At 40.3% G+C, this 18,069-nt stretch overlaps 2 protein-coding genes across 2 annotated transcripts in view; both read right to left on the bottom strand.

Annotated features, from left to right (window-relative positions):
- Positions 1–16,453, bottom strand: part of LOC122553491 (ubiquitin-like protein FUBI) — a 34,480-nt gene extending 18,027 nt beyond the window's left edge. The window contains exon 1 of the mRNA XM_043697320.1: positions 16,373–16,453. The gene's annotated coding sequence lies outside the window, so the exon portion shown is untranslated. The remainder of the gene's footprint in view (positions 1–16,372) is intronic.
- Positions 1,418–16,462, bottom strand: faua (FAU ubiquitin like and ribosomal protein S30 fusion a). Its single transcript, XM_043697318.1, has 5 exons — positions 16,373–16,462; positions 10,738–10,819; positions 7,092–7,236; positions 6,113–6,168; positions 1,418–1,696 (listed from the first exon to the last, which is right to left on the bottom strand). Exons 2-5 carry the CDS (start codon positions 10,810–10,812, stop codon positions 1,571–1,573), a joined length of 402 nt encoding a protein of 133 aa, XP_043553253.1. The 5' UTR covers positions 10,813–10,819; positions 16,373–16,462; the 3' UTR covers positions 1,418–1,570.
- Between the last annotated feature and the right edge of the window lie 1,607 nt (positions 16,463–18,069).

Raw genomic sequence — 18,069 nt, 5'->3', positions numbered from 1 at the left:
TAGGCCGGAGTGGGGTGGGGGCGGAGAGGTCAGGAAGAAGATTGCAGGTTAGGAAGGCGGTGCTGAGTTCGAGGGATTTGACTGAGACAAGGTGGGGGGAGAGGAAATGAGGAAACTGGAGAACTCAGATTTCTCCTTCCACCTATCGCATTTCCAAAGCCCCTCCCCCAAGTCCCTCCTCCCTACCTTTTATCTTAGCCTGCTGGACACACTTTCCTCATTCCTGAAGAAGGGCTTATGCCCGAAACGTCGATTCTCCTGTTCCTTGGATGCTGCCTGACCTGCTGCGCTGTTCCAGCAACACATTTTCAGCTCTGATCTCCAGCATCTGCAGTCCTCACTTTCTCCTCGAATAGTTTAAATTATGCCCAGGATACCAGAAGCCAATGGAATTTGAATTTTATTGTTTTGACACAAAATTTTGGTGATTTGGACACCAAAATCATTTTATAATTATAAAATGATTTTGGATTAAACTTGCCTCTACACCATCTTACTGAAAGCAGAGATTTGCACTTGAGTATTATTCTAACACTGATAGTTGGCTGTCTTTTTGGTCCTGCTTCAGTAGACAAAAAACAGCTGACTAATATGGCATAGGGTATGCAGAATAAAATCAAGAGGGGGTAAGTGAGCTTTAAGGGAATTCCTCCAAATTTAGTGGAATTTCTTTCCGTAGGTTTAAAAAAAAAGCATCTGAACTTAAAAGTAGGAATTGACCATCATCGGAGGGCTAGTAATACAATAAGAGCTGACCCAGGGTTATTTTTATTAAATTGCCTTTGATTCATTTGCCACTAGCAGCTCCAATAACTGTTACTGGCAGTCCTTTCTTAAATGAGGATTCAGTTTTAAGAATCATGTAAACCAGGGAGGACATTAGTTTGTAGATCCCATAATGGCCAAGCACTTGTATATGATAGAATAATCCATGGGGTGCAGATGATATTGGACATTATTTGTAATTACCCTTTCTCTCTTCCTCAAGGCCAATTAGACCAAGTGAATCAAGTTAGCTGGATTTGAAATCCACCATATCAGTAAAGATCAATTATGTTACAAAACCCTTATGGTTTAATTTGATATCAAATGTTGAATAAATATTAAATCGTGATTATAATTTGTTCCCATTTAAGCTCATTTCCAAGGTGACTGCATTCCCTGCCTTAGATCCTCAGACAAAAATCTCTCAAGTTTACACTCATTATAAATTTAGGCACAAATCACTGCATCAATATAGAATCCAGTAGACAATGCAACTAGAATTTAACATACCTCATAACTAGAATGTATCAAAGAAGAAATCTTAATCATTGACAAGATAGCTTTGTAATAGCAATCAACTTAACAGTAAGGATCAGCAGAATATAGTGAATTAAGTTATACTATAGAACAGATCAAGACAAAAACTCAAAACTGCTGGAAATAAATGTTTATTAATCACAATCCAGAATTTGAATACAAACCAATTACTTCATTTCTGAAATAGCTCCAGTTGAGTGAGCCAGTCTGTAAGGTAGGGAGGCAGAGATATCAATTCATTTCATTGAGTTTGATGAAAAACAACATTTTAGGAGTTTGAATTTGGTCCCTTCCTCTTTCCAAAGCATGGCACAACATTTACAAAACGACGATTGTACTGCATGCGCCTCTTTGCACGGCCAGTCTTCTTTTTCCTCTTCTCTTGTTTTGCAACCTATGCAAAAGAATAAATCAGTGAAAATTTAAAATATTAGTAGAAAACAACACTAACACTTGGAGCCAAGTTTGGCAAAAAGCAGTATTGCAGGGCATGTGCTTTCCCAAATAAGAAAAGGATGTCAGAGGTCAAGACATAAAAAGGACAGGAAATAAATAACTATCACTAGATAGCAAGTGAAAGGGAAACTAATTGGGCTAACAACCAATAAACCGCCTGATTCTAAATGTTAAGATACATCTCATGGGAAGTAGTTAGAGATAGTGGAAGCATATCCCGAAAACAAAAATGCTGGAAATCACAGGAGGTCAGGCAACATCTACAGAAGCACTGTTGACAATCTTCCAGAAATCCTTTAAGTCCCAGAGGATTGGAAAACTACCAATCTAACGCCTTTAATTAACAAAAGGGAAGAGGCTTTATGACAGTTAGTGAGAAACTATTAGTTTATAACAAAAGAATGTGTAGTAGCAGAGCATTCAGAAATGCATGATACGATCATAAGTCAGCATGGCATAATGATGGGGAAATCGTGCCTGCAATTTTCTAAAATTCTTCATGGAGGTTACAAGTATACTAGCATGGATAGAGAATTAGTTAACTAACGAAATATAGATGAGATACCGGAGGCATTTCAGGCTGGCGATCTGTTTAAGGGTGTGCTACAGGAATCCATATTAACTCAACAATAATTTACATATATATTAATGACTTGGATGAGGAAATGACTCAGCCTTTATTTCATAAGGAATGAAAAGAAAGGAAGGAAGGCACTAATCAGTCCCAAACATGGAATACCAAACAGTTTTGGAGCATTCGTCTAAGGAATGATACAATGGCATTGCAGGCAGCTCAAAGAAGGTTCACTAGGGCGATACCAGTCATAGAGGGATTGTCTTTGAGGAGCATTGAGTAGATTGGGCTTGTATTGATTCAAATATAGAAGAACAGGACCTTAAAACAAGATTCAGGGACTTGACAGGATAGACAAAGGTTATTTCCCTTCGCCAGAGTGTCTCAGCATCATTTCAGAATAAGGGGTTGCATATTTTAAAAACAGATGAGGAGGAATGTCTTTTGAGGGTTGTGAATCTATAGAATTCTTTACCGTACAGTTGTTGAGGTTGGGTCCTTACGTTTATTCAGAGTTGAGATAGACATTTTTAATCTGTAAGGGAATCAAGGGTTATAAAGCAGAGGCAGGAAAGCAGAGTCTTGGATTACCAGATCTGTCAAGATCTCACTGAATGGTGGACAGACCTGATGGGCTGAATGGCCTACTTCTGCTTCTATGACTTAGAGGTTCCCACGTGTGTACAAGACTTAAGACTGTTGTGTATTCACAGCCTCCAGATTATAAGAGTTCTACTGAAAGGAAATTTATCATTGCACTTTATCATTCAAGCAGGGGCGGGAAATGTACTTGTAACTGGGGATAGTATAGTTCGGGGCATAGACACTGTTCTCTGTGACTAAGATCAAGAGTCCTGAAGGCTGTGTTGCTTTGCTGGTGAAGAAAGATCAATGCTGTAATGAGAAATGACATAAACACAGGAGATCAAGATGTAGAAGCAGTCTGGGTAGAAATAAGAAATAGCAAAAGGGAAGAAATACTTGGTAGGAGTAGTCTATAGTGGTTCCGTAATGGGGCACAGTAAAAACCAGGAAGTATTAGAGGATTGCAAGAAAGATTCTGCAATACTTATGGGTGATTTTAACAAACAGATTGGAAGAATCAAATTGGCAAGGGTAGCCTAAAGGCAGAGTTCACTGAATGTATTAGAGATTGTTTCTTAGAGCTGTATGTTGTGGAACCAACCAGGGAGCAGGCTACTCTGGATTTGGTATTGTGTAATGAAGAGATTAATTGATGACATCATGGTTAAGGATCCTCTGGGGAATAGAGACCATAGTATGATTGAATTCAAAATTCAGTTTGGGGGTGAGAAAGTAGAGTCCCATACTAGTGTTCTGGAATTAAACAAAAGAAATTACACTTGCAGGAGGACAGATTAGGCCAGAGTAAATTGAACAGGAAGGCTAAGAGATAAGACAGCAGAGGAGCAATGGCAATTGTTTCAGCAGCTACTCAATTCCTCACAACTAAAATATACCCCAGTGAGGAAAAAAGATGATAAGGGTGGTAAAAGAAAACATTTATGGTTAAACGAGGAGGAAAGGGTTATATAAAATTAAACTAAGGTATACCATATTGCAAAGGACAGTGGCAGGCTGGAAGAATGGGAAACTTTCAAACAAAGAAACTAAAAAAATTAATAAAAAGAGCCAAGGTAAATTATGAAAGAAAACTAGCATAAAATATCAAAGGAAACTTCTATCGGTATATACAAAGGAAGAGAATTGCTAAGGTGAATGTTGGTCCCTTGGAAGATGAAACTGGAGAGTTAATAGTGGGGAACACTGAAATGGCAGAGATGCTGAATCAATACTTTGCCTCAGTTTTCACAGACAACAATAGTACCATTTCAATTGGAATGGGCAAGTCAGAGGCAATAGAAAGCGTAGAACTTAGAACAATCAACATCGACAGGGAAAAGGTACTCAGCAAACTACTGGGATTGAGGACAGCCAAGTCCCCTGGGCCTGATGGCCTAAATCTAAGGGTATTAATAGATGTGGTCACGATGATAATGGATCCGTTGGTTATTGTATTTCAAGATTCCCTGCATACAGGAAAGATTCCAGTGGATTGGAAAAATGCTGTAACATCCCTATTCAAAAAGGGAGGGAGGCAATATGGGAAATTACAGACCAGATGGCTTAACATCTGTTGTTGGGCAAGTGTTGGAATCAATTATCAAGGAAGCAATATCAGGACATTTAGAAAGTCAATACGCCGTCAGTCAGCATGATTTTATGAAGAGCAAATCATGTTTGACTAATTTGCTAGAGCTCTTCAAAGATGTAACGACTAAAGTGGACAATGGGGATCCTGTAGATATAATATCATACACCTTCTGGATGTCCAGATATAAGGTGCTGCACAAAAGGTTAATTCACAAAAGGTTGGATCATATGGGATTAGGGATAATTTATTAGCTTGGATAGGTGACTGGCTGATGGACAGAAAACAGAGTCAGGATAAATGGATTTTTTTTTCCTGGATGGCAAGTAGTAACTAATGGGTGCCACAGGGTTCGATCCTTGGACCGCAGCTATTTACAATCTACATTAACGACTTGGATACAGAGATAGAAGGCTCTATAGATAAATATGGGGATGACACAAAAATAGGTGGGACTGTAAAGTGCAATGAGGAAATAAGATTCTTACAAATGGATATAGATAGGTTAAGAGAGTGGGCCAAAGTGTGGGAGATGGAGTTTAATGTGGGCAAGTGAGGTCTTGCATTTTAGTTGGAAAAATGGGAAGGCGAGCTATTATCTAAATGGAGAGAGACTTCAGGGTGCTCCGGTGCAGAGGGATCTGGGTGTCCTCGTTCATAAGTCATAGAAAACTAGCATACAGGTACAGCAGATAAAAAAGGCAGCAAATGAAATGTTGGCTTTTATAGCTAAAGGAACAGACATGAATGTAAGGAAGTATTGTTGCAATTGTAAAAGCATCGGTGAGACCGCACCTGAAGTATTGTGCACAGGTTTGGTCCTTGATTTGAGGAAAGATGTAGTGGCACTGAAGGTAGTTCAGAGAAGGTTCACTACATCAATTCCAGAGATGAGGGGTTTGACATATGAACAGAGATTGAACAATTTAGACCTATATTCTCTGGAATTTAGAAGAATGAGGGGAGATCAAATTGAGATATTCACGATAAAAGGTACAGATAAAATAGACGTGGAGGAAATGCTTCCTCTTGTGAGGCAAGTCTGAGCTTAAGGGGTAGCAAATTTAAAACAGAGTTGAGGAGAAACTACTTCTCCCAAAGGGTTGTGAATCTGTGGAATTTGCTACCCCAAAGTGCATTGGATGCTGGGATACTGAGTAAATTTAAGAAGGAGTTAGATTTTTAACTGGTAATGGGTTGAAGAGTTATAGAGAGAAGGCAGGAAAATGGGAGTGAGGAGTATTTCGGCCATGACTGAATAGTGGAGTAGACTCAATGGGCTAAATGGTCTATTCTGCTTCTATATCTTATGAAATTATGAACCTGGTGTAAAGTTTTGTTAACTAAAATGAACACAAAACTTCAATCAAATTGGAAATGGCTTTTTATCATTGACAAACACCAACCAATAATAGAGATTATGCAATGACTCATGGCCTTGACAGGTGAGACAATTCAGATTGATAATTCACCTGATAGTTACTAGTATGGCTGTTCATCACATTCAATACAATTGTGTGCATATTGTTTAGATATACAAAAACACAAAAGTACAAGAAAATCTTAGATACTTTTGCTGCAGGTTGCCTTCAGTCAGTCAAGCTTACCTTGGGAGTCTGACCTTTCACTTTCCCAGCACGAGCAAGGGATCCATGGACCTTGCCTAAAAATAAGGGAGTGAAAAAAAGCTTATGGTCTATTTTAAGACAGACATCATAAACAGACTTCCAAACTAAACTTTTGGTTTACTGTTTGTAAATTTATATTCGAGACATTCTAGACAGATCTTAAGTCATATACAGACTTGCAAGAGCTGTTCGACCATCTCGAGGCTGGTGCACAAACCTCCACATACTTAAGCAATTATTAGAGGAAAGTATACACCACTGAAGAGCTTATTCATTTACTGAACAACTCAGTTACTAGCACCAAACCAACAACATACAATTTAGACTTGACACATGATGCAGTGGTAGTATCCCTATCTCCAGACCAAGAGGCTCAGGTTTGAATAGCACTGCTCCACAGGAAATAACATCTCTAAATAGTTTGAGAAAATATCTACAATTCCATGCTTAATTCAACTAGGGATGCAGCACCCTTGGACAACGAAAAAGGCATGGGTTCTCAGCAAAAAAAAAACAATCTTATTAAAATCTGAAAAAAAGTAATTGATATTAACATTGGCACACTCCAAAGTCAAATTTCTTAACACCAACCATTCCATGATCTGCAACAAACTGAGGAAAGGCAATTTATGTGACATCAGCATAGAGAAAATAGTGAGTTTGAGTTTAATTTTGGTGGCAATAATATGGTTATGTGGCAAATAATTCTTCAATATTTATCAACAAGATTACCTCTACAAAATGCACTACACATCTTTATGCAACCTAATGTTAATGTATTTAAGGGAATTTCTTCATAATTATACAGAGAAAGAAATAGATGGCAATGCCGATGGTTATGCTGCAAACACTAACCTATCAGGTCAATTGAAATGACTCTGCTGCCAATACTGTAAACATTCAACACAATTTTTAAAAAAATACTGATTAGGGAAATTCAAATCATAATAATACATACCACCCAGCAATCGAGCAACTACTTCTAGTGTGCAGTGCTCATTTATACCACATTGGCCTATGATGGCATCATCATCTAAGGGAGTACCAGCCAAGAGGAGCACTTGGTCAACAGCAGAGACTCCTTCTAGGGATTCGACATGGGCCTGAATTAAAAAAAGAAAATCATAAATGAGATTCTTGGGGCAAGCAAAACAGAACTGTCCAAGGATCAATATACAAAATAATCAGCACTTTAACATTTAAAGGTATACAGAACAGGATTTTTTGGACTGTTACTCATGGAACCCAAAAATTTCACATCCCAAATTGAATTTACAATTAAATTTTTGTAGCCAGCAGTGAATAAAAAAACTTCACAAATGTCTACTGCAAAATATCACAACACGATACAGTAATGTCGCATCTACTTTATTAAAGTCTGTCACATACTCAATGAAATGCATTTTTAGAGTACAGTTCACCTTCTTTCTTACCAGCTGACTGACCAAAAAGCCATTTTATAAACACTGATGTAATAGGGATTATTAAAACATTATCTAAACATGCATTACCTAAACAGCACAGACTTCACCTGATTACTGTAATAATCTGTTATAATCCCAAACCACTTGACTTTCTACACTTACGAATTGAGGAGGTTTTGCAGTGACAGTTGCAATTAAAAGAATAAAGAATAGAGCACACCAAGGAGCACACTGTTGTATGACAGAGGCTAATCTCTCATACTGTATCTAAGTATGGAGTCACCTCTAAACAGAATTTGTAGAAATTACTTCAGTGGTGATTTAAGTACACATCAAATCAGGCTTCACCAGAGACTCACTGATTATGTTGCCTGGTATGGTGACAAAATGTCTGAAAACAAACTTTCCAGCTCAGCGAGCAAGCTTACATGCTAAAAACAAACCTTCTGCCTTATTCGATCCATAGCCCTCTATTCTCTTCCTGCTCATGCAAACACCTAGATGGCTCTTAAATGTCGCCAACGTGTCTGCTTCCACCACCTCTTCTGGCAGTGCGTTCCAGGCTCCTCCCACTCTACATGAAAAGCTTCCCTCACACACCTCCCTTAAAACTTTCCCCCCCACCCACCTTGAACCTCTGCCCCCTTGTAATTGAAACTTCAACCCTGGGGAAAAGCCTTTGACTACCCACTCAATCGATACCTCTCAATTTTGTAGAGTCTCCTCTCAGCCGCCATTTTTCCAGCGAAAGCAATCCTATTTTTTTTTAAAAAAACTTTTCTCCAAAGCCAATGCCCTCAAGACCAGGCAACATCCTGGTGAACCTTCTCTGTACTCTCTCCAAAGGTTTCACGTCCTTTTAGTAGTGTGGTGACCAAAACTATACACAATACTCCAACTGCGGCTTAATAAGGATTTTATATAGCTGCAACATGGTTCGCCAACTCTTGTACTCCATGCCCTGGCCAAGGAAGGCAAGCATGTCATGTGCCTTCTGAATTACTTTGGCCATCTATGGACCTTCTCATCCAGGTCTGTCTGTATATTAATGTTCCCAAGGGTTCTGCCATTTACAGTATAATTCACACCTAAATTTGATCTTCCAAAATGCATCATGTTGCATTTGTGTGAATTAAACGACATCTGCCATTTGTGCCCAAGTCTCCCATCTACATTCTGTTGTCTCCTTTCACAATCAATTATCGGCACTATCAACAACTCCAATCTTTGTGTCATCCACAAACTTACTAATCAGACCATCCACATTTTCCTCCAAATCATTTTATATAAACAGAATAACCTTTGTTATCTGAACACCAATTATCTGAACTTCGGATTATCCGAACAAGATCTCGAGGCCCTGTAAAAACATTACATCAAAGTAATGTTACCGACACTGGTGCAACAATCGCAATCAGGAAATCTGAGTGCATCAGCAAGGAGGGTGATGAGTTGACTGCAACAGCATATGGGATTTTAATTGGTGTAATATTTATGGAGTGCGGCGAGGGGTGTGGTTGGAAAGATGGTCAGAGTGTACTTCAATCATCAAATAAGATTGCAAATGAATGGATAGAATTTCACCTGGTCTGAAATAGCAGGAGTGTTGCCAGAAGTGCGATGTGAATTTTGAATGATCTGCTTCAATTTGAAAGCTGGCAAATGAAATGAAATCAAGATGAGAGAGGAGTTTGTACTGGGTAATGAACAGTCTGGTTTTAGTATTTCCAGTGTTTTAATCGCAGGAAATTATGACCAAGAAAAATTACCAAAAATATCCATATTTACTAAGTAACTAATTTTAAGATAGTAAGTATTTAAAATTAAAAATTACTTCATGTTAGAATTACTTTGACTTTTATACATGCTGAGGCATAATGTTACACCTAAAGATATATTCATCCAAGATTGATAAAATTGACGCCAATAATATAGATTTAGTAGATGCCTCATTTGAAGTGTACATGAAGCTGTGATTGGAGTAGTGGAGCAAAGAAACACAAGCACTTCAAGCAACAGCAACTAGATATTTTCTTCGAAAAATAACCCAACCTCCTCCTCAATGAATTTTATTTACGCAAAAGTGATTTGATTTTGTAAAATACCACAAATTTTTAAGCAATATCCAGTGTTTGCACACTTATCAACTGAATGAAATATAAACTCTAAACATGCTTTTTTATGTAATTATGTTCGGTATGGCTTCCTTTGTTTACGATCAGATCAGTTATCCGAACAAAATACTCCTCACCCATCTCGTTCGGATACTCGACATTTTTGTGTATACTACAAACACCAGGGGACCAAAGACTGATCCCTGTGGAACACTAGTTACTGGTCTCCATTCTGAAAAACACTCTTCCACCACTACTCTCTCGTCTTTGACCAAAGCAGTCGTATCCATCGAGCCAGGCCACCCAAAATCGCACGTGATTTTGGTTTTGTATCATCTGCCATGTGGGACTTTATCAGATGCCTTACTAAAGTCCATGTAAAACTACATCCACAGCCCTTCCCTCATCAATTAGGTGTGTCACTTTTTCAAAAACAAATTCAATTAGGTTGGTGAGACAACCCCGTACAAAACCATGATACCCGTCACTAACATTTTATTGCAAATGTGCCTATATCTTGCCCCTCAATATCTTCTCCAACAGCTTCCCCACCACAGATGTCAGGTTCACCAGCCTATAATTTCCTAGATTATCCCTGCTTCTTTTCTTAAAGGAAAGGAACAACATTGGCTAATCTCTTAGTACACTAGAACCTTGCCTATGGCCAAAGAGGATGTTAAGTTATCTGCCAATGCCTGAACTATTTGTTCCCGTGCCTCTTGTAGTAACCTGGGATAGATCCCATCTGGCCCTGGGCACTCATCTACCTTAATGCAAATTAGGATACCCAAAACGTCCTCCTTCAGTACACTGACTTTCTCTAAAGTATTCACACACTCATCCCTGACTTCAACATCAGTTATGTCCTTCTCCTTGATGAATATTGATACAGAGTACTCATTAAGGATCTCTCCCACATCTTGTGGCACCATGCATAACTTTCCTCCTTTGTCCTTGAGTGGGTCTACTCTTTCCCTGGTAATTATTAAAAATATACAAATAAAAATAATAGAGGTTAAGATCTTAAGATTTAAAAAGTTAGTTTACTATTGAGAAGTTAGTTTACCTTAATTTGCCTAACAGTCTCTTCTCCATTCACATCAAGCGTGTGGGTCTTCTGAGCGTGTAGAAACAGCTGCATGGTGATTCTAAGGGGCAAAAAAAATCCAAGTGAAGTACTAACTGCACAAATTTCACTTAAAAACTTCAGATATCAAATCAGTTTCCACTCATAACAGTAAATAAAGACAGCCATCAAGAAAAACAATTCCATATTTGGTGCCAATAGAAATCTAGATAATAAAGTTGCCATCTAACTCATTTGGACCATAGGCAATTGCAGACCCATGCTCTTAATCATCCTTTGAGGTGGCCTAGCAAGCCACCCCTCAAACTGTTCCTATAATGATTTATGAAAGATTTCACCGAATTCTCATGGCAACTGAGGATGAACACTACCTCACACTCAAAAGTTAAACACACTACATTAAATGTAAATTGCTATTCTTTAATAATATGATACAGAGCAGGGAATAAAAGGAAGAGAAGGGGAAAACATGCAAACAACAATCATCACCATTTCAAGAGGTCATTTTATGAACATTTAATGGTAGCAGAAATAGACCATAGCCTGCTGTTGCTGATCTGTCATCAAATAAGATAATGGTTGATTAGGAATTGTGTTCTCAAGGCTACATTCCCATCTAATCTCAATAACCTTCAACTCCTTTAAGAGATCTTAATTTACCACTCTCTGAGAATGACAGTCCCACATACTCAATACCTTCACACTATGGGGCAAACTGAGAAGTGCTCAAGGATTTTGGGAGTAATTGAATCAGTCACCATTACGGAATAGGGAGTTGCAGAATACACAATGCTCAAGAGGAGGAAGAGCATCAAGAGGGTACCAGTGCAAAGCAACTGAGGAGGATTCTGGGAGATGTTGGCACAGTCACCATGACTGCTAGTTTTGAGTAGTAGCTAGCAAATGGAACCAGAAGTCAGAGGGAGGAGGCAGCAACTGGAGCAGGTAAAAACTCAAGTGCAGGGCTTAATTTTGAGTAGCTTAATCAATTACACAGGGAATATAGTGGGAGTTGTGTTTTATGACATTGCAAGTTCAAAAAAGATGTTTTGGACAGAAGGGCTTCTGATTGGTAAACTGGGGTGAGGAGATATTTTTCCTCATCTTCAATTGCCATGAACGTTTAATATCCATAAAGTTTGAGTGTAATGGGATTTAGCTAGTGGTACAGTAGTACAGTATTAGGATTTATAGTATCAAGACTATTGCACACAATAGTGTATGTAGTGTTTTTTAGTGAGAACCTAACCTTAGGGACCATTTAGTTAGCTGTAAGTTAATATAATCTTTTAAAATTAAGTAGTTGCTAGAGGGTAAAAACATCAGCAAGGTAGTATGCTTCTCCTGCGGAATGTAGGAAACCAGAAATAGTTTGAATGTCTGTGAAGACTACATATACAGGAAATGCGTCCAACTGTAGCGTCCAGACCATTAGGTAAGCAAGAGAAATAACCAAGGAATTACAGATTTAGGCCAGTAAGGCTATGAGGAAGAACAGACAGGGAGAGGTTAATGAACACTACAGGACTGGTGGTCTGTAGTGTTTTAAAGTGAGGAGTATGACAGTTAAGACAGATGAACTTAGAGCTTGGATTAGTACACAAAATTATGATGCTGCAGCTGTTACAAAATCTTATTTGCGAGGGATCCAGACTGGCAGCTTAATGTTCCAGTATTCTGACGTTTCACACGAGAAAGGGATACAAAAAAGAGATGAGGGTGTTGGGATCAGGGAAAAGAATATCACAGCTGTACCGAGGGAGGACACCTTGGAGGGACTCATTAAGTGAGGCCATATGGTAGAGCTCAGGAATAGAAAGAGTACCATCACTTTGATGTATTGCAGTCTCCCAAGAGCCAGCAGGAGACAGGAACAGGTAAGTGAACAGATTATGGAAAAATGTAAAAAGAATTTTCGTATAAGTAATGGGTAATTTTAACTTTGCCAAATTGACTAGGACTCCCAAAGTGCCAGGATCTTGGATGGGGGTGGGAGTGGGGGAACTTTTTAGATGCATCCAGCAAGGGTTTCTTGAAGCAACATGTCAATAACTCAACGAGGCAAGTACTCATAAAAGATCTGGTGTTGGGGAACGAGGCCAGGGTAAGAAAAGTCTTAAGGTGAAATTTGGGGAAGGCTAACCATGACAATATCAGGCAGGAACTTGGGAATATAGATTGAAGTTAGCTGTTTTGGGGTAAGCCCACATCTATCATGTGGGGACTCTTTTAAAGTAGATTAAGAATTCAGGACTAGTGTGTTCCTGTGAAAAGGAAAAAATGCGGATGGCAAGATTTGGGAACCTTGGATAACAGAAGAAATTGAGAGTTTAGTCAAAGAGAAAAAAGGGAGGCATATGTAAGATTTAGGAAACTGAAGACACAAGAGCGCTGAAATAATACAAAGACAGCGGAATTAGGAAGACCAAAAGGGGCGACGAAAGGTCTTTAGTAAACAGGATTAATGAAAATTACAGGTGTTTTAACATGCAGGAGGAGCAAGACTGTACTGAAGGGAAGGATGGGTCCACTCAAGGACAAAGAAACTCTAAGAGGATTGAGGGCAGAGTGGTGGATATGATCTATATGGACTTCAGTAAGGCATTTGACAAGGTTCCTCATGATAGATTAGTTAACAAGGTTAGAACATATGGCATACAGCGAGAACTAGCCACTTTGATACAGAACCGGTTCGACAGAGGGTGGTAGTGCAGGGTTGCTTTTCAGACTGGAGGCATGTGACCAATGATGTGCCACAAAGATTGGTGCAGGGCCCACCACTTTTTGTCATTTATATGAATAATTTAGATGTGAACATAGGAGATATAATTAGTAAATGTGCAGATAACACCAAAACTGGAGGTACAGTAGACAGCGAAGAAGGTTATCTCAGAGTACAATGGGATCTTGATCACATGAGCAAACGGGCTGAGGAGTGGCAGATGGAGTTTAATTTAGATAAATGTGAGGTGCTGCATTTTGGAAAGGCAAATCAGGGCAGGACTTATATACTACATGGTAAGGTCCTGTGGGGTGTTGCTGAACAAAAAGACCTTGGAGTGCAAATTCATAGTTACTTGAAAGTGGAGTCGCAGGTAGATAGGACAGTGAAAACGACATTTGGTATGCTTGCCTTTATTGATCACAGCATTGAGTATAGGGGTTGGGAGGTCATGTTTCATCTTAACATTGGTTAAGCCACTTTTGGAATATGCAAGGTTTGTAGCTCAGGCTGAGGTTTGGGGAGCAGGTTTGATATCCAGACGTTTCATTACCTGGCTAGGAAACAGCTTCAGTGGCGTCCTCCAAGTGAAGCGAAGCTGTTGTCTCCTGCTTTCTATTTATAGGTTTGTCCTGGATGGGGTTCCTGGGGTTTGTGGTGGTCATTTTCTGTTTGTTTTCTGAGGGGTTGATAGATGGTATCTAGATCTATGTGTTTGTTTATGGCGTTGTAGGAGGAGTGCCAGGCCTCTAGGAATTCTCTGGCATGTCTTTGCTTCGCCTGTCCCAGGATAGATGTGTTGGAATATTGTGTGCAATTCCCTCCTATAGAAAGGATATTGTGAAACTTGAAGGAGTTCAGAAAAGATTTACAAAGGATTTTGCCAGGGTTGGAGGGTTTGAACTATAGGAAGACGCTGAATAGATTGAGGCTGTTTTCTCTGGAGCATCAGAGGCTGAGGGGTGATCTTATAGAGGTTAATAAAATCATGAGGGGCATGGATAGGATAAATAGATAAGGTCTTTTCCCTGGGGGCGATGCAGTCCAGACTAGAGGGCATAGGTTTAAGGCAAGAGGGGAGATTTAAAAGGGATCTAAGGGGCAACTTTTTCAGGCAAAGGGTGGTGGACATATGGAATGAGCTGCCAAAGTAAGTGGTGGACGCTGGTACAATTACAGCATTTAAAAGGCAACTAGATGATTTTATGAATAAGAAGGGTTGAGAGGAATGTGGGCCAAGTGCCGGCAAACATGACTAGATTAATTTAGGATATCTGGTCAACACGTACAAGTTAGGCAGAAGTGTGCGCTCTGTGCTGTATATCTCTACGACTCGGTGTGTGAAGTTGGAGGAAGTGGGTGAGGTCCTTAACAAATATCTTGCACTGGAGGACATGGTGGTTTGTGAACATTATGGGGCATGTTGATATTAATAAATGGTGATGGTGTTGGGAACTTTGAAAAGCATTAAGTTTGACAAGTCCTTGAAACCTGATGGGGCCAATCCAAGAATGCTGAGGGACGGAAGTTCTGTGGTCACATATGAAATCTTTGTATCCTATCTGGTGACACGAGGGGCTCCAGTGGGCTGGAGAATAGTCAACATTCTTCCTTTGCTTAAGGGAAATTACAAACTTGTGAGCCTCACGTCAGTGATAGGAAATTTATTGGAGAAGATTCTTAAGGTCAGAATTTACTCATGTGGAAAAATTAAGATTAGCAAAAAGTCTCAAAATTGATTGTATTTCCTGAGAAAGTGACAGAAGTGATTGATGAAGAAAGAGTACGGAATGTGGTCCCACGTGGCTGGCTGACACAAGAGGCAGTCCCATGGAATGCATAGTGAGGTGGCTGGATGAATACAGATCTGAGTTGGTCATTAGAAGACGATAGTGGTGGGTGTTTTTTTCTGACTGGAGATCTGTGAACAGTGGTGTTCTGCAGGGATCGGTGCTAGGACCGCTTTTGTTTGTATTATATATAAATGAATCGGAGAATGCAAGTGGCCTGATTAGTAAGTGTGTCGATGACACAAAAGGTTGGGGGAAGCTTCGGACAGTGAGGAAGTTTGCAAGAGGACCTAGCAGGATGTAGGCAGCTTGGGGACTTGGGTGAATAAATGGCAGATGGATTTTAATAAAGATAAATGCAAAGTGATACACTTTGGAAGACGTAATGAAGAAGGGAAGTATTCAGTAAATGTAGGTGTCAAAGGATCTAGGCATACAGATGCACAGTTCCCTCAAAGTGGACTAGGTGGTCAAGATGACATACTTGCCTTTGCTAATCAGGGCACAGTGTACAAAAAAAAATCAACGAGTCATGTTGTGGATTTATAGAATTTTAGTTAGGCCATATTGGAACATTATGTACAGTTCTGGTCACGCAATACTAGAAGGATGGGGTGGGGGAGCTTTCGAGATGGTACAGAAAAAGTTTACTAGGATGTTGCCCGATTTAGAGGGCATTAGCATCGAGGCGAGATTGAACAGTCATGTGTCGGTGCGCTCTTGGTGAGAGCCTGTTCCTGCCCTCTAATATTCTTTTGTTCAGAAAAAAAGAATTCGCTTTACATAGTTTCACCAATGCCCTGAACAGCCACAAAACGTGAGATTCGCCCAATGGAGGCCGCCGCGTGGCTTCTGGTTACCAATACATCCGCCAGCCTCAGACCCTCTAACATAGACCTCCCGCAGGAAGGTGCCGCCGCCGCCAGCCCGCACTCCCAGCAAATGGCGCCGGCCCAAAGGGAAGCCCAGGTCACAGGCCCGGCGCCATTTGCTGACACACACACACAGCCCCAGGAGCTGAAAGTCCACAGCCCGCAACACAGTCAAGGCAAGGAGAGGATAAATCCGTCCTTTCAGAACTCGACAAACTGCGATCACTCACCGAGAAAAGTCAGGGCCGGTTTCAGTGAAAACAGGAACGACTTCACCAACACCTCCCTAAACAGAAAAAGAGGGAGCTACTGCACACGCGCGCTATAACGGCAAATAGCTGCGCATGCGTACGTGCAAAGACCGTCGGTCGAGGGCCATCGGGCTGACTGCGCGTGCGCAATTTGAATTCTCCTGGTGGAGCGTGCCAGAGGAGTCAATATCGTCTGGACCATGCGTAGTTTCCACGTGTACTCATTAGGGACATTTGAGTGTTCGCGTGGGCTGCTCCTCTCACATCAAATTAAAATGCCACAATACCAGATTATAGCACAACAGGTTTATTTAGAAGCATTAGCTTTCAGAGCGCTTGTTTCATCAGGTGGTTGTGGAGTAGAATCATAAGACAGACTTTCCAGCAACAGGAATGTCGTGTCATGAACCTAATATTAAACTAATTTAGCTAAAGTCTTTCATCTTTTAGAATGATCATGTTAGTTTCAGTTTCTTCATATGCAATCCCAGAACTTTTTTTAAAAGATACGTTCTCAAGATTGCTTTAGACAACAGGCAGCATCGAGATGACGCCTAAACTGCTGTGCTCTTCCAGCACCACTGATCCAGAATCTGGTTTCCAGCATCTGCAGTCATTGTTTTTACCTCATTTCAACTCAGATAATGCATTGAAGGTGTGAATTTAAAGTGTGTGTGTGTCCCACAGTTAGGGTCGTGATTCTAGTTCTGAAGTCGGATTTACAGAATCTTACATGGATTTATGCAATTTTTGAGCAAAATAAAATGTAGTTCTGAAAGTGCAAATTCCCCAACTTATATGTGCGTACATGCGTGCAGGGGAGACAGAGTGTGTGCATGGCTATATGAGAATATAAGTCTGTGAGAGTGTGGGTGTATGTGTGAGCATGAAAGAGTTTGTGTATGAGAGAGGGTCTGCGTGAATGTGTGGGATACAGGGTGGGTAGTGTCCCCCACGTGTAATGATGGTATTGTGTCACATCTCTGACACATCTTGGCGTTGTCCTGAAAGCCGGGCAGTTTACTGCAAACAGTGATCGGTTTGAAGGCGAGAGGTGGAGGTGTGGGGAAGGTCTTAGCGAGGTGCTCATCCTCACTGATAACATGTTACAGACTGCGTAGAACATGGGGTAGTTACATGGAGGAGATGCATATGTTTAAGAATGAGACAGATAGGAGAGTGGTCCATGGTGTGTTTGACAGTGGGATGAAACTCAAAGATATCACTCAGTAGTTATTTCAGTGATTCCTCACCATAGGTCCAGAAGAAGAAAATGTCATCAATATACCTGTTATTGAGTGTTGGTTGGAGGTCCTGCGTAAAGAAGTCTTGTTCGAGCCTGTGCATGAGAATGTTGGCATATTGGGGGGCCATACCGCATCTGTTCAGATAAGGAGGAACATGATAGGCACTTGGAAGAACTCAAAAATGCCCTCATAAGTACAGGCTACGATGCTCAACTCCTCAACCACCAGTTCCGACATGGCACAGTGAGAAACCATAATGACCTCCTCAGAAGACAGACACTAGCTACAACTGAGAGGGTACCCATCTCTCTCTCTCTCTCACACACACACACACCATCAGCTCACCCTACTGCAAACCCACAGATAACCTCACAATGCTACACTTCTCCAGCTTCCACCTGAAACATATTAAAACAGCCACCCCTGACT

This window comes from Chiloscyllium plagiosum, chromosome 10 (assembly GCF_004010195.1).
Source record: "Chiloscyllium plagiosum isolate BGI_BamShark_2017 chromosome 10, ASM401019v2, whole genome shotgun sequence".
Lineage (NCBI taxonomy): Eukaryota > Metazoa > Chordata > Chondrichthyes > Orectolobiformes > Hemiscylliidae > Chiloscyllium > Chiloscyllium plagiosum.
The sequence above is the reverse complement of the archived record's forward strand: the minus strand, read 5'-3'. Positions and strand labels throughout refer to the sequence as shown.